This window comes from Poromitra crassiceps, assembly GCF_964638095.1.
Source record: "Poromitra crassiceps genome assembly, chromosome: 9".
NCBI classification, from domain to species: Eukaryota; Metazoa; Chordata; class Actinopteri; order Beryciformes; family Melamphaidae; genus Poromitra; species Poromitra crassiceps.
The window spans coordinates 45,769,636-45,786,647 of NC_139630.1; the positions used below are offsets into that span (position 1 = coordinate 45,769,636).

General features: G+C 44.3%; 1 protein-coding gene across 1 annotated transcript in view; it reads right to left on the reverse strand.

Moving 5' to 3' along the window:
- Positions 1 to 16,224, reverse strand: part of lin28b (lin-28 homolog B (C. elegans)) — a gene marked incomplete at both ends in the record, with an annotated part of 28,423 nt that extends 12,199 nt beyond the window's left edge. Inside the window, 2 exons of the mRNA XM_083643007.1 lie at positions 13,735 to 13,925; positions 16,209 to 16,224. Of these exons, the coding sequence (XP_083499133.1) occupies positions 13,735 to 13,925; positions 16,209 to 16,224 (207 nt within the window). The remainder of the gene's footprint in view (positions 1 to 13,734; positions 13,926 to 16,208) is intronic.
- Between the last annotated feature and the right edge of the window lie 788 nt (positions 16,225 to 17,012).

The following is a 17,012-nucleotide window of genomic DNA, read 5'->3' on the forward strand; positions in this document are numbered from 1 at the left end:
ACTTATCACGGAGGTACCATTTGCTATTCTTTCTGTTGTTGGATGGGGGAGAGGGGGGGTGTCGTACCCATGCAATCATTTCCCCTCGACGCAACCACCATCCATCTTATCTGCATGATCGCTATTATTGATTTGGTTACTACATAACCAGCGTACAATGATTTATGTCTTGTTGATGATGGTACAGAAGGAACGGCGGATAGGTGCTGTATGTATCCGTGACCTTCATGGATGGCACCGGCAGAGGTAAACTCCCCCCACACACACACACATAGTGTGCAGATCAAACACCTACTATACATCCAGGCCTATAAATAACACGCGGGGATCTGTACAGTGAAGGCAGCGCCTGCCTGCCGACAAGACAGATGTGTAGGAGATAGAGGGAGAGAAAGAAGTGACTGGCGATGGGGAAACAAACGCCCTCGAAGAGAGAGGAAGAGAGAAAACGTGTTCGGCACGACTTGTCGTCATAATGTGATGCGCCTACATTTACAGGAAGCAGAAGAGGTGTTTGAGTCTATTTGCAGACACAAAAGAATGGTTAAGAAAACGCGTCCGTCTACTCCAGAGTGAAACGACGAGATGCGAGAATTAATTGCAAACTAAGAATAGAGTTGGCACTCATTGCACTCTGTGACGGAGGGATTTGTGTGCCCACACTGCAATACCACAAAACGTGGAAGGTGGGATAAAATAAGGAGGTAAAAATAAACCAGGGGGAGTTTTCTGATTCATTTGATGCTTCTGAAAAACCAGTTTGATGAGAGTTGGTTGGTAAAGAATGATGTCTCATGATACGTTACATCCCGTTACATGGAGAAACTTATTTGTTATGATCTAATTAGTTTGGAAAAAATTAAACACAAATTAAAAGTGTATTATGATGGAAATAACATGTTTGCATGTGCATCAAGCACTGTACTTTTAAAAATTCAATGCAGATAACATAAGTTACAACAATCCTGAGTTTAGTGCCTAAAATCACTTAGATTATTCAAAGTAAATTCTTAAGACGTGTTAAATCTTCAATAGATTGTATTAAAGTGGAATAGGCCAGGACTATTCTAATGCGTAAATGCCATTGAAGATACAAGAAAAAATAAAGTTTATTGAGGTTTATAATTTCATACTAGAGGTATAGGTCTTCACACTTTAAACTTCTTTCTTCATGAAACCTTCTATAAACAAGGCCTAAACAGACCAAATAAAATCTATTCAAAACTATCTACAAAACTCCTTTAAACTTTAAACATAAAAAGACAAATAATGCAGCTAATTCAACTTATTTCTTTTACTACTATGTGTATTAGATTTTGCTATTGAAAAAAAGCTTTTAAAAGGCAATGAAATACAGAAAACCTTGACAGATTTACATGAATAATTCTTGTTATTTTATTTTGTTGCAGAAAGTTGAAGAGAGAGATCCATGCGGGGAGATTTCTGATCTTAAACATGGATATGATTTAAACAATTTGAAGGTAATCTGTACATGATACTATATTTTTTATATGCATTTCCTACAAATAATAATCAATGCTCAATGGGCACTGAAAAGATATGATACAAATTCAAATAATTCAGCCAAACAGTAAAATATGCTTCACATAACTCCTCACAAATCACACCCTTAATAAAAAAGAAACGGAAAAGAAAAGTTGGATTTTTCCCAGCAATGACTAATTAATTATGCTTATAAATGGAACAACAGTGCCTTGTGCTATAATAAGACAACTAATTTGAAGCTCGTCCAAAGTCTCCCATTATGCGGCAATCTTTTTCAACCACCCCCCTTTACCTTTGCACATTTTACAGTGATAAAAAAAGCATATGTGGAAATATTCCATACAAGCTTTTCCCTGTTAATTCATTCATTCATCCAGGAATGCGTTTGTCGATTCCCTTCCCTCCCTCCAGTTAACGTGGGCGATGGCCCAGGCCGGTGTGTAGTCTAGTCGATAGCTGGTGCAGGGCTCATCCATTTTGGCCGTTTTGGTATTGGATTTGGCTTTGAGGAAAACACCAGGATCTGGGAATGGGAATGAGGGGGAGCAGGGGTTCAGCCCAGCAGATGCCAGAGCGGAAATAAAGCAGGAAGGACAATGGGGCGAGTCACAAACCCAGCTTGTGACTTCAGCGTAATGTAAGGATCAATCTCCAGTGACTGCGTTGCAATAAGATCACAAATATCAAGATTCAAGACTTCATAATGTATCGCTATATCGACCACAATTGCCAGCGCAAGGCATTTACCCACACATATCCATAAATAATACCCATACTGTCCGGTAAAATATGAAAGCCGGCTTTCTATTTTTATTAACCAATCGTTCCATGCAACCTTAAGGGGAATTTCACCGAAAAACAATGTTGATTTATTTTGCACATGATCTCATACATATCCAAAAACTGTAAACAGTTTTGCAGGCATTCATTTAGTTTGACAGTTATTCAGAGTTGATTTGAGTTAAGTTGTGGACCAGTGATGTCATTTGTGCATGAATGACATAACTGGTCCACAACTTAACTCAAATCAACTCTGAATAATTGTCAAACTAAATGAATGCCTGCAAAACTGTGAACAGTTTTTGGATATGTGTGTGCAAAATAAATAGTTTTTTAGGTGAAGTTCTCCTTTAAGCACGCATTCAAATTAATATGCCAATTGATTTGATGTTTCACATCACTAGACCATGCAAATGACTGAAAGGCATTTCCCAGAGCAAGAATCAGTAGATTGCAAATAAGTAGTTAATTAAAAAAAGCATTGTGAATGTCAATAAAGACGAATAATCATTGATTGCTCTGTGGACTGTATGTGAGCCTGTCCTGTTCCTCTCCTGTCTTCAGTGGACAGGCTGCTTGTCTCTCCAGGTCAAAGTTGAGTGGTTTGGCTCTCAGGACCCCCCCCCCCCCCCCCGCTAGCCCCTCAATGCCCACAATGCACCAGTGAGGAAATCACACAACTCCTTTTGTTCTGCAGAAATACAGGAAAACACACAAACACACACACACACACCTCCTGCATGCTACGTGCTATAGGCTACATTAGTCTTGATGGGTTCCGGTGTCGCCTCTTGCCTCTGTGTCTCACGTCTCACATGAGTGTACGTCCCCTTTCCTGCAGCAGCTTGGCCTCTCCGCAATTACGTAATCAAAGCTAACGTGGATTTACATGAGTGTGCGGCAGCCCATGTGGATCTTACATGCCTGTGTGTGTGTGTGCGTGTGTGTGTGTGTGTGTGTGTGTGTGTGTGTGTGTGTGTGTGTGTGTGAGAGAGAGAGTGTGTGAGAGAGAGAGAGAGAGAGAAAATCTGAACCGGTAACCCGAGTCCCCTCCTCTCGAGTGACCTGGCGGGTGTCCTGACCGGTTTCAGTTTACGTACAGAGGTCAGGAAAGGGCACGGCCAGGGAGAGAGAGGAGAGAGGGAGAGAGAGAGAACACAAAATGGAGGAGTGGCCTGGAGCGGGGTGTGGGAGGTGGGTGGGGTGGAGAGGGAGGAGAGTTGGGGAGGAGAAGAGGCGGGGGAGGGGGAGTTGGGGCGGGGGGGGGGGGGGGTCATGGAAATGCCTCCAGCGCATTCTGTTCAGCTCCAATGGAGGAGCACCTCCTGATCAGTGGCTGGACCGGGGAGGGGGGGGCGGAGTGAGGGGGGGCCCAGGAACAAAACCCCCATTTGATCAGGAGCCCCACAGGTCAGTGGTAGAAATCCGGGGGTCAGCGGTATAACCCATCACCCCCCCCCCCCCCAACCCCCCATCACACCCCCCCAACCCCGCCCCCGCCCGCCTAGAGGACCACACCGGCCGCCGCCGCCACCGCCTTGCCCCGCACCACAGATCAGGAGCGCAGCCGCTAAAAACGGAAACGCAAACGGAGCCGGCAGCGAAATGGAGCCTATTCTAAAATGGCCCGACTGACGCGTACGAGCCCTGCGATATGTAACAAATATCTTCCCGTGTGCATTCCGAAGAGTACATGTGTGTGCGAGGCGTGTGTACGCGTGCGTATCGCCGTGCGTGTGTGTGTGTGTGTGTGTGTGTGTGTGTGTAGGAAGGAGCCAGCGATCAATATGGACTCCAACATCCTGGATAGAAATAGCCTTTCCTTTTCATCAGCCAGGCCGTCGTCATCACCAGGCCCGCCAATCAATACAGGAAACTGTAACGTGAGGGGATGGGAGAGCAGAGAGGATACCCACCATCCGCCCTGCCAGCCTCTCCGTGCGGCGACCACCGGCTCATTATGGGATGCTTTCAATCAAGAGGCGGGCCCATGCGGAGCTGCTGTACACCTCTGTGTGTGTATTCAAGAGTGGCCGAGTGTGTGTGCATGGGGAGAGGGGGGTACGGGGGGGGGGGGGGGGGGGGGGGGGAGCGAAGGAGATGGCGTTCGCCATGTGGCGTGGTGCCATTAAGTAGCTTTTTACACACAGGAAATGCTAAGTGGACAAAGCTGGCCCAGATCAGCTCAGATGGACCTAACCCAACAGGACGCATATAAACCAAAGAAGAAAGAGGAGGGGGGAGAGGGAGAGAGAGAGGGGGGGGGGGGGGGGGGGAGAGAGAGAGAGGGGGGGGGGGGAGAAAGAGGGAGAGAGAGAGGGGGGGGAGGGAGAGAGAGGGGGGGGGGGGGGGGAGAGAGAGAGAGAGAGAGAGAGGGCGAGAGAGAGAGAGAGGGGAAGAAGAAACACATGCACACATGAGAACACGCATGCCGGTGCACAAACCACCAACAGAGGCGATCTCATGGCGCTGACACCCCAGCCCTCCTCAACACGTTGTCATTAGCGGCCCTGACCCTTGACCCCCGCCCAACCCCCATCAAACACTTAAGAGCCTTCACGTTTCCCCTGCCTCAAATGAACAACGTCCAAACGCCCCAAACGCCCCCGATTATGACTGGGCCAAATATTTGATCTGGGGAGGAAGCAGTCGATCATCTTGCTACATTTATCAGCTGAAAGGGGAAATGAACGTTGCTGAGGTGACTGTGATAAAACACACGCCTCGCTAATAACCGACCCATTCAAAACACAAACACCCTCACAAAGTAGCATGTCTGCAAACACAAATGCTGTTGTTTTAGTTGATATCCACCATTTGAAAATAAGTGGCAACTATTAGAGAATGATTAATAGCAAGAACATACATTTCTTTTTGAAGAATAATAAGGAAGCGAAGAGATTCATATTTCAGAATGATAAACCTCCAGTAAGAATCTTTTCCTCAAAATGGATATAGACCTTATGAAATAGACCTTTTCAAATATACCGTGGCTGCACTCTTCCTTGTTGGAGCTGAGGTTGTAGAGGCAATATTCTTCTTCTGCCTGGGTTGAATGAAAATCATACATAAACTGAAATGGATTTCAGTGCGGTACATTTATGAAAGGCAAGAAGCAGCAGTTATTTTTCTCTCTGTGTGTATTTTGGCATTGAACTCACAGCAGGATTAGTGCAGCAAATTAGCACTGATATAAATAACTAATGATATGAGAAACAACCTGGAAGTAGGATGAAGGTTATCAACTGATTTGTTTGGTTAGCTGGGTTTCCATCCAAAGATCTCGCAACTTTTAATCAAATTTTTCAGAAAGTAGGCAAAAGAAAATGCGATATTTTGCATGTTTCCACCCACTACCTTGATCCGTAATATCAGGAATGGTGAAGAGGAGGTTCAATTAATTGATGTGATTAAAACATCGCCAGACGCCAGTCAAACCCTCAAACGAATAAATGTGAGGTAAGAGAAAACATCCTAGCCTGATATTCAGACTGAAGTGGAGGAAATCATGTTGTGGGAAGCTTGGTGACTGAGAGCGCACTGCTGTCTGCCTCTGCTAACATGTCTCGCTATGAAAAACATCACATTCATTTAACGGTTCTTGATTATACAGAGGTACATAAAATGTATTACCAGACGCCACTCTTCTGTCAATTCTGGATGTGAGTCACCTGTTATCCCGCTGTCTTCCCCCGTTAAAACTGCATGTTTTTGAATGGAGTTTTGTTAAAGATTCGCTAAAGCTGTTTCCACTGCATTTATCGCGTTTGCTTTTATCAATACACCCTACTTTTCTGCCTCCCTTAAGCGTGAAAACTTTTTTGCGATATTTGGAGGTTTTATAGAATTTTCTGGTGTTTCCACTCAGGATTTTAATGCGCATTTTGAAATTTCACATAAAAACAGGTGGATGGAAACCCAACTAGAGACTCATAGCAAAACCTGGTCTAAACAATTTCTTTCTATCTATTATCTATCTATCTATCTATTTATCTATTCATTCCATTACAATATAGATTAAAAATTCGAAAAAAAGTCACTGTGGATACTCTTTGCATGCCATTCTGATGTCTTGTATGCATGTCTTTTATATATAGCCTATATATTATTATGGCCTTTTAGATGGAAGTGTCTCAATTTCAATCCCACTACTGATGCCTTTCAAACAGTGTTGAAGACCAAAACAATCCCACTACTGATGCCTTTCAAACAGTGTTGAAGACCAAAACGTTTTCCAAAAGAAAGGTCCAAACATATTTTCAAATTTTTCATCTACATGCATTTTCCCATGCTTCTGCTTCACTTGATCCGGCTCAAGCACAATGCCACATAATGTGGTGTCGTGTGTGTGTGTGTGTGTGTGTGTGTGTGTGTGTGTGTGTGTGTGTGTGTGTGTGTGTGTGTGTGTGTGTGTGTGTGTGTGTGTGTGTGTGTGTGTGTGTGTGTGTGTGTGTGTGTGTGTGTGTGTGTGTGCGTTGGTGTATGTGTGCGCTCGATATTATAATGTAATCTATGAATCCATTTTCAATAGTCATTCATATCTTTTGTCTCTTTATGTATGTCACAATAGCGGTCTGTGAAGAGTACCTGATCAAATCTTTCAATTGCATAAAATAAGACTGAAAGAAAAAGCTTAAAGGGATAGTTGTGATTTTTTGATGTGGGGTTGTATGATGTACTTGCTGACAGTCAGTGTACTACATGCAGTAGAATGCAGCCGGCGCGGTCCAGGTTTGGAGGAATGGAGACCAGCCGCATCAGGCAAGTAGAGCTGTCTGCTGAGTGTGAACAGGGTCACGAGCAAAAATTAAAAAAAAACAGCAAGGGGGGGCGAGAGCTTCCATACTGCTCACCTGGTGTAATCCAAGTCTCCGCAAGTAAAGATAAATAGCTCTCTTTTTATTTTATTTTATTTTTATTTGTTTTTAACTGTTGATGTGACATGAATGTGAGAGAAACATCTACCGTAGTTTGTTTTGTTGAGATTAACTGATCAATGTGTGATGTTTGTGTGTCTTGTTCTTTGTGGACCCCAGGAAGAATAGATGTTACTGCGGTAATGACTAATGGGGATCCTAAATAAACAAACAACAATATGCCAAGTTGCCTTGAAAACATGTACCGGTAATTTACGGTACATGTTTTAGCTGAAATACAGCCATGTGCAGCTGGAACCTCCCTAGAACTTCTTCCTTGACAGGGTTGTACATCTTTTCAAGTCAACTTGGCATCTCACGGCTTGTGGAGACTTGGATTACACCAGGTGAGTGGTATGGAAGCATTTTATGGGACCGCGCCGGCTGCATTCTACTGCATGTACTGTAGTACACTGACTGTCAGCAAGTACATCATACAACCCCGCAACAAAAAATCACAACTATCCCTTCAAAGTTCTAGGTGCAGGAAAACAATTTGGGACAGGCATTTTAAGTCATTTCAATAGTCGAGTACTCTCCTTCCATTATGAACAAAAAAACAAAACAAAATCAAACTAACAAAAAAGGGAGGTCTGTGTGGAAAATAAAAGCAGAACCAACGTTGGCTACGGTAAACAGTTAATTTTGTAGGCTATATGCCTGTAAGAATATCTTACAGGTATTGACAGAGCAGGGGTGCGTTTTTGCTTGGAAAAAGTGCTGCCTGGAGAGCTGTTTTTAAGGTGAAGAAGTGGATGGACGTGATAAAGTAACGTAATCTGACGTTAGCTTAGCGCCCGCTAGCATGGCTTAGTAACTCTGTTAATTCGCCCTTTTCACGTCCCACCCAATTCACCCATTTTGTGTCTAAAAAAGGCAGTAAGTAAGACAGGTGCAAGGAAAACATTAATGAGGGTTTCCAACTAACAAACAATTTGGTGATCCAGTGCCGGGGCCCTTGTTAATGTTTAGCTTGCAGCTGTTACTTCCTGCCTTTGAGACACAAAATGGGTAAATTGGATTGGAAGTGAAAAAGGCTAATCAGTTGTTAGCACTTCATTCAAGCAGACAATAGTGTGGAACAAGCAAAGGCTTACAGATATTTCCAATACATGTCGGTATAATCCAGACACTGCTTTATGATCAAATAAATCAAAATATAAAAGTAAATCCACTGATTATAACATCCAGTGTTCTGCCAAAAAGTGATTAACGTTAGCTGCTAAAAAGCGATTGGTAAAGTGATTGTCTGCCAAAAAGTTATTCTTTCTCCATATTTGTGGTTGTTGCTAACGCTATGAAACGACAGTGGACAGTGTAGGAATTTAGCCAGGGGCAACAATTGCCTCCAATATTTTGATAATTTTATTTTAATTAAATTCATTTAATTTCCATCTCTAACAAACTAGCACTTGCAAGCTGGTTGCCACAACTTGCCAGAAGACGACGACGAAGAAGAACACACTCACACAAACAGCGGCAGCACTGTTGTTCACACTACGCTTTAGCAACTTTATGCATTAATTACTATGTTTTAAAGTGCCCCCAAAATTTTGTAATTGCCACCAGTTTTTAGCGAGTGGGGGCAAAAGTCGCCTCCAAAATATTTTTTTAAATTTCCTACACTGACAGTGGACAACTAGTAAACGAGTGCAAAGTTCAGAAAAAGTCTTATTGGACCTGCATTTGCACCGGGGATTTCCCCTTGCATTGTTAAAGTCAAATAGTAACATTATGAACCAGCACTCTTGCCTAAAAAAGGTGCTCTCTTTCAAAGAGACATACTGGATTTGTTGGAATTATGTTTCATGAATGGCTTCATTGCATGTTTCCAATGACTAATAAAATGCAGTTGAGGTTTTTAAAACTAGACGTAAAATAAATGTCAAGAGAGATGCAAACATCCCTGACCATCAATAAAGCAGCATGGACGCTGCAGCCGCTGCCTTTGTGCCCAGGTGAATAGCAGCTTGTTTTTAGCCCCGCTCGGCTACTAGTCCACCACCTTTCCAATTACCAATCATCTCCTCCATATGTGGCCCAGCTCCTCAAAATGAAGTCACGTGACTCGTCTTTCTTCTTCTTTGGTGTTTTTGATGTGCAGAGGGGAAGGGGAGGGGGGATAGTGTGGCCGCAGGAGAGACAAAGGCTGATACTGGCTATCTGGAGGCAGTGATGGGTGGGGCCTGCATGCCAAACGGTGACACGGACCAGAGGTTAATCTCACTAGGGGCCCACTTTAACCTCGCTACACAAAAAACACACACACACTCTCGCATACACGCACACAACCCGCGCGCACGCACACATGCAGACACACACAACCTAAAACATCTTACAAAGGTTCACATGTAGACATCAACAACAACCTGGCAGAAGGCATCGGCGGAAAGTGAAACCTAAAAACCACACACACACACACACACACACACACACACACACACACACACACACACTCTTGAACCCACACTCTTGAGGATTGGGAAGAATAGCAGCAGCAGCAGCAGCAGCAGCAAACTGTTCAACATTTCAAACTGATTACCGACAAAGGGCAAGCAGCCCCCCAGCCCACCCCACCCCCACCCCACCCTCCTGCCTTTTTGTCTTTAAAGAAATTCCTCTTTTTAAAGAATGCCTGAGGAGAGAGCACCCCCCCATGTCCCAGCAGGAACTCTCTCTCACACACACACACACACACACACTCAACTGTGTACGCGCATGCACACAGTTCAGGTAGAAGAGTGTTGACAAATGAGAGATACTAACATTGCTGTTCGTGGTCAAAAGTAGAGTTGTGTATAGAATGACTAATAACTAGAGAGGTATGGAGGAGTTTAATTACACTTTCTCTCTCTCTCTCTCTCTCTCTCTCTCTCTCTCTCTCTCTCTCTCTTGCTCCCTCGCGCACGCACGCACACACACACATGCACCTCCCAAAAGGAAGTGATCAGATAGGCGCTCTGATGAAGAGGCCTCCCAGGAAGAACTCGTGGTCGTGCGGGGACCCTCTCGCTGACTCACACTCTCTCTCTCTCTCTCTCCCCTTCTCCCTCCCTCTCTTGCCTCTTGCTCTTCTACTCGCTTGTCTTTTTCCAACCTCCCTCCCTCTCTCTCTCTCTCTCTCTCTTGCCCTCTCTCCCTCCCTCCCTCTCATGTTTTCCTCCTCTACTACTACTACCACTCCCCACCCACTCTTTCATTCCCCCACTTATTTTTTCCCACATCCCTCCTCTTACTAGGAAAACTCCTCCTCCTCCTCTCTCTCTCTCCCTCCCCTGTCCTCATGCTCCCTCTCTCCCTTCCCCTCTGCTTCCCTTTCCCCTTCGTCGTCCCTCTCCCTCTCTCCTCCATGCATGTGGTCAGTCAGTGTGTTCTGCCCCTCTCCTCCATGCATGTGGTCAGTCAAGTGTTCTGCAAAAGACTAATGATCTGATTCTGCTCCTCTTTTTCACTGCAGCTGACAGCGAAGCCTTGTAGCGTAAATGCAGAAAACATTGCATGACCCTAGTTGGGACTGAGCCAGACTCCATCTCGATCAACAGTCTCTTTCTGTCTATATAATAAATGGTCTCTGAATACAAATGTCGCCGTCACATGTCAACTTTTCAGGAATCAAACCAAAAACATTCTCACATTCAGACTGATGACAAACTGTGCACTTCAGGTGCTCCATCTTGCACACAAGACAAGCCACCTGACTGGGTCTATATGGAGAAGATGTAACTAGGGCTGCAGCTAACGATTATTTTCATCATCGATTGATGAAACAATTTTTCTCGACTAATCGATTCGTCGTTTGGTCTATAAAATGGTGAAAAATGTCAATCACTTTTTCCCCAAAGCCCAAGATGACATCCTCAAATGCCTTCTTTTGTCCTGACCAGCAGTCCATAACCCAAAGACAATGAGTTTAGTGTCACAGAAGATTAAAGAAACCAGAAAATATTCACATTCAAGAAGCTGGAACGAGAGAATTGTAGTATTTTTTTTTCTTCAAAATGTGTCTCAAAAATTAATCGGTTATTTTAAAAAATTGTGATTAACTATATTGACCAACTAAGTGATTAATCTGATCTAACAAAAAGTACAACCTGCAAATAGCAACAATCTGTCCCAACGTCTGTGAGCTGACAGCAGAAAGAGGGAGAGAGAGAGAGAGAATGTGACTGACTGACTGACAGTGTACATACATATACAGTATATATTGTCTACTGTTTGTTTCTGCTTCTAAAACTATGTTTAATCTCGGTTGTAAATGTACAGCAGCACACATTTGGGTGCAGACTATCTGGTGATGTCCAAAAGGCCAATAAACCTGTGATTCAGACATTGTATGCTATACATTTGCATCAAAAGTGCTGGTTCTGGAAAGGATTATTATGAGGAAGATGTGCAGAAACAAAATGCAATTATCTGTGCCCAAGTTGAGAAAAAGTGCCATCCACACCAGGAACTGCGGCAGCGGCAACATCATTTTCACAGTTGCTTCCTCGCTGTAAACAAAATACGGAGCCTACTTCTTTCAGACCACTTGATGGATTTGAGATCAGAAACCTATCATGTCTCCAGCCTCTCTGCTGGAAGAACAGGTTAGAAAATGCAGAGACAGGCAGTTTATTTGACTTGTGCTCAGCTCTTGAGGCTGTTTCCCTGGACTAGGCTTTACCTCTTCCCCTGGCCTGATCCACTTGCTAAGCACACATCTTTTCCCAGCAGGAAGTTCGCAGCACAGTCGCTCCATCAAGCCACAATATGAATGTATTCAATCCAAAACTGTCAACAATGTGCAGCGATATCCACTTTCCTCAGCCTATCCGTATTACGAATTATCCATATTCACTTTTCATCCCACACACGCGCGCACGCACACACACACACACACACACACACACACACACACACACACACACACACACACACTGAAAGGTGGATACACATAACCTTACTATGGTGAAGATAGATGGAGTCAAGGTCAACATATTGTTTCAACATAATCCAGTGTAAAGGCGGTGTTTATCTCCTTTGTACCGTGTTCTCCCTGCAGCGTTTATCTCCTTCTTTGTACCGTGTTGTCCCTGCAGTGTACGCAGCACCATCTCATCATGAAGCATTTTCAGGGCTACATTTGTAAAGAGCGTAATTTATTTCAGAGCCAAGGTTTTTTGACATGTGGCAGAAAACAGCAAGTGGGATGAATGCAAGCATACAACGTAGCAGCCTGGAGAGAGATACAGCAATGACACAAGCCCCACAAGAACGTCACTTCAGTGCTGCAATGAATCTGCCTCACTGGTGCATTTGAGAAAGCAGTCTGAAGGGGTGTAATAGAGTTAACACCATTCTACTTGCAGAATCAGAGTCTAACCCCCTTTAGGCTGATGAGGATAAGGTCACAAATGAATAATAAATTTAGATTTTTTTTGGTAGATATTGGCAGTTGTTTGCCTAATTATGATCGCTCCACATTGTTTACAACTAGGCCTACATATCTGAGCCACAATACACCATATGCACCGCCACCCCAGGAGAGGGGGCTATATGAAATGGTGAAAATGACTCCCCTTATCTTCTGTGCCTCCTCGACTCTTTTAAAGCCACTTCATAGGACTGTAAAAAGGGGCGATTTAACAGCAGAGAGAGAGGAGCTCAAAGAGGGGAGAGGCAGCAACTGCTCGTTGTCTGCTGCCGAATAAAGACACAAAATCAGGCCGCCCAAATGAAGTCGATGATGCACGAATAAATCAACTGCATTTGACACAGAAGAAGAATAAAACAGGCCAGGCTGGTGCTGCACGTCACAAGTGAGCGTTAACTGTGAATGCGGATAGATAGGAGGCTGGTCCAGCCGTCACATTTCAATTGAGCACGCCATGGCTATGCAATGACTGTCAACACTAACAAGTGACACAAACACTGAAGCAGCAACGCCGGTGCCCCCAAATCCAGCTCCTCTGCACAAAATGAACTGTATAGTCATGATGTGTGTGCACTGAACGTTCTATCTTTTTTGCATGCATTTGTTATGAAATATTGACTGCCTGGCTGGACATCAACCCAGGCTGTGCTGCTGTGTGGTGTCCATGAGGCCAAGAGTGAATGGGGCTAGAACTGTGTCATAGCCAGCCACATGCAATCTCTTCCCTCGCCTGCCCAGTGAGGGAGGCGAGGTTAGAGGATGGGGGGACTCATGTGGCTTTAAGGGGAAACCTAACATGTTTTTCAACCCTATGGACAACATTGATACACAGTAACGACGTTTGGCCATGCAAAACATCCAGATGATACAATCACCGCCGATTGGTGCTTGGAAGAAACGGGGGGGGGGGGGGGGGGGGGGGCTGGCATCGACATAGGATTTGAAGTGAAAATGAAATGTAGGCCTATTTGGAAACAAATACAGAAAAACACACAGATCTCATTAATCACGCGTCACGTTTGAAAGCTCCAGTAGTCTGTGGCGAGGCCGATGCTATCACACCATCATTGCAAAGAAGCAGATTCTTCGTCTCTTGTGTTTTTGGCGTCAACTTACTTGGTGGACGAAAACATCCAGAGGCGGGTCGACGGGGCTCCCTTCGCTGCTGGTCATTGAGATAAATCCAAAGCCCATCCGGACATTGAACCACTTGCAGAAGCCCGAGCCCGACAGGAGCTGAGGTCGAGTCCGCTCCTCTTGCTCGGTGGACTTGGCGGGGTCTTCTCCGCCACCTTTACCCGGCCCTCCTACAACAGGGGGGCACACAGTCAGTACATTTGAATGGCTCCAAGTTACACCGCACAAGGATGACTAGCCTATTTCCCTGTGCGCTCATGTTTTTCTTTGCTTCGTTTTACATAAGTTTATTGGGCTCGGTTGCGTAAAACTTCTTCTTGAAGAAGCGCGGGGGGAATCCCCCTCAACTCGCACAGTTATGTGAAGTTCAGGGTCGGTAGAAATTTCCTGTTCTCGTATTTTTCGAGATCAGCCAAGCGACCAGAGGCGCATGGTGGAGTGCTCCAGTGTGCATCAACTCAAACCCTTCCCCACAAAAAAAGTTGTTTGCCTCTCTCTCTCATTCATTCAAAAGCATGCTCAGTCGGTGGAATTTGTGCGGGATTTCTGCCGTGCATCTACTGCACATAGTGGAGTTGTAGGCTATAGGATCCACAAGGCAGGTGTACACATGGTCTATAGCTGTAGCCTCTATACGCTCTAACAATGCACAATCTGAATGCAGCAAAACAGAGTTGCATAGGGGGCTCGTCAGGGGCGGTTCGGTTCGTTTTAAGGTTTATAACATTAATCCCCTTGCACCTTGCCCTCCACCTTGACCACACAGACAAACTAAGAGCAGAAAATAGAAAATAATTGCAGAATAACCTTCGGCCATGTTTCCCCGCGGACCCTCTGCGCCCAAGTTGCAATAGAGAAGCTTCCTCTGCGAAAACGGGCTGCGGTAGTCACCATTAATCCCACATCCTCGATCCCATCGGTCACCAATTGAGCTCGCATGGTACGGCGTGCTTTCTGCCTTTTGATATTTTTGTCATGTCTCTCTCTCTTCCCTTCAATTCCCTTCCTCACACCACACCACCTCTGTAGATCTCTCTCTCTCTCTCCCTCTCCTCTCCTCGCTCTCCCTCTCTCTCTCTCTCCTTCGCTCTCATTCGCTCTCTAGCTGGCTGTGCCCGTTCCCGTCGTGAGAACACGTGACTTTGTCAATTACATGCTTTCTTGCTACTAATTTCTCCTCCCTGCGATTCCAGGGAAGTGGCAGGGGGAATCGGACTCGCAACTATAACGTCATTCCATCCCTGGGCGGTTAGATAAAGCAGGAACGATTCGGGCTAATCTTGCAATGCACACATGACGTGAGGAGGTGAGATTTAGGCTGAGATTGAGCCCATGTTACGGGTCTGATGTGGCTACAATAGGCTCATAGGCTGCTTAGATGAGGTGAGATTAAATGAAAGTTTAATGATTCCCCTGGGGTAACGTTACATCGTCACAGGCAGCACGGGTAGGATCGACTGCAGATCATGCTACAAGCAATTAGAGCTACACAACCTAATGAGGTTAATGCAGCCAATAAATAAACAAATGCAAGGCCGTGCTGGTTGAAAGATTTACATGTAGCTATTATGCAAGCTATTCACATTAGCAGGTGTAGGCTTGCAGGCCTATATACAGGAGTGTGTTCAGTCTGGCCAGGGTGTATTGCAGCTTATTCAGTGGTTCTCAGAGTGGGGTCCGGGGACCCCCAGGGGTCCCCAGCAAAAGCGGAAATCGTTTATTTTCTCTATAATTCCATCCATAAGTAACACAATGACAGAATGTATGACTATTTTGGTCATGGGTTTCATACGCTTTCTGCAATAAAACATCTAAAAGCAAACATCTTATCAGATGGGGAAGCCTGGGACAAAATGTGATTAAATGGGGGTCTGTGGTTTAATTTGTGTCAGTTTAGGTGTCCTTGATGTGGAAAAAAATTTGAGAACCACTGGCTTATGTGATTTACAAGTGGAGATCACATAAATGCAGAAATATGTGTACAAGCCTAACAGTCCAAATTGTGGCTGATGCATATGCATTTCAATTAGTACTTTATAAATAAATAAATACATAAATAAATTATGGAGGGAATAAAGTTGTAGCCTATGTGATGAATGTACTTTAAGTACAAATGAAATCCACAATGGCAACAAAACACAGAGAGGTAGGCCTACATATATTTCCACAACCTTAATTAAACTATTCGCAAACTTTTATCTTCACTTTAACCGTTCCAGACCTATAAAGAATCCTGTTTTTGTTATTATTATTTATTAGTTCATTTAAATGTTCTTCATTACAGTGCTTCATTACCACTGTAGGCAAATAAACAGGCTATGTAGGCTACTCTGTGAAATCAAAATCACTTTTTATGAAGCAAAGTGGGATGATGAGTTATTGGTTTAAATGATCTATAGAAGGCTACCCATATTGTTTAAGTTGTTTATGAGCTCTTGCTTCTGACCAGCTACCTCCCAGCATCACCATAGTGGGCACCAGGGGAGAGCTGAACTCAGAGCTTTGGAATGTGACTGGAAAACCAAGAAAAACAAACTAGGAAAGTGATGTGTTGAGTCTTGTGATCCTCACTTGTCAATATCAAATCAATCCTCAGGCGAGAGTCGCTCGGGAAATGGTAGCTTACACTGATGCAGTGGTAAATTAAATGGCAGCTAAAGTATAACTTATCATCATAAGGCAAACAACAACCAATAGAAACAATACTATTGTATTTTCAGAAAATATTAAATGTATGTATGTATGTCTATGTGTATTTTCCCCTCAAATGTCGGCCCATGTTTCTTTATATACAGTAGCTTACATCTGTTTGATACTACCGTATTTACTATATATGATATGGATTTACATCATAACTATTTATGTCAGCCTAAAAAAAAGGTGTGTAAACTCTATTCCACAAATTAAAAAGTTGGCTAAATTGTGTTTGGGTATAGCTTTAAACCCCACCACACCTCTGACTGCTTCATACACACTATAGCACCTATATAGGGAAGGAACACTCCAGAGAAAGCAAGCATGCTAACAATCCAACCATAAGCTGCAGCTACTCAAGGCCATGTGAGCAGATCGATAGCAAAGCCTGCAAAATAGTATGCCCATTGAGAAACTCCAGGTCTTATCTCACATCTGCCCCGGGACGTTTCCCCAGGGGGGGGGCGGTTACTCTGGGGTATGAGGCGAGAGAGGAAAAACACGTTAGAGGAATGAAACAACAACCCCATCTCCACCCACTAGGCCCGAGAGCCCACCCTCCG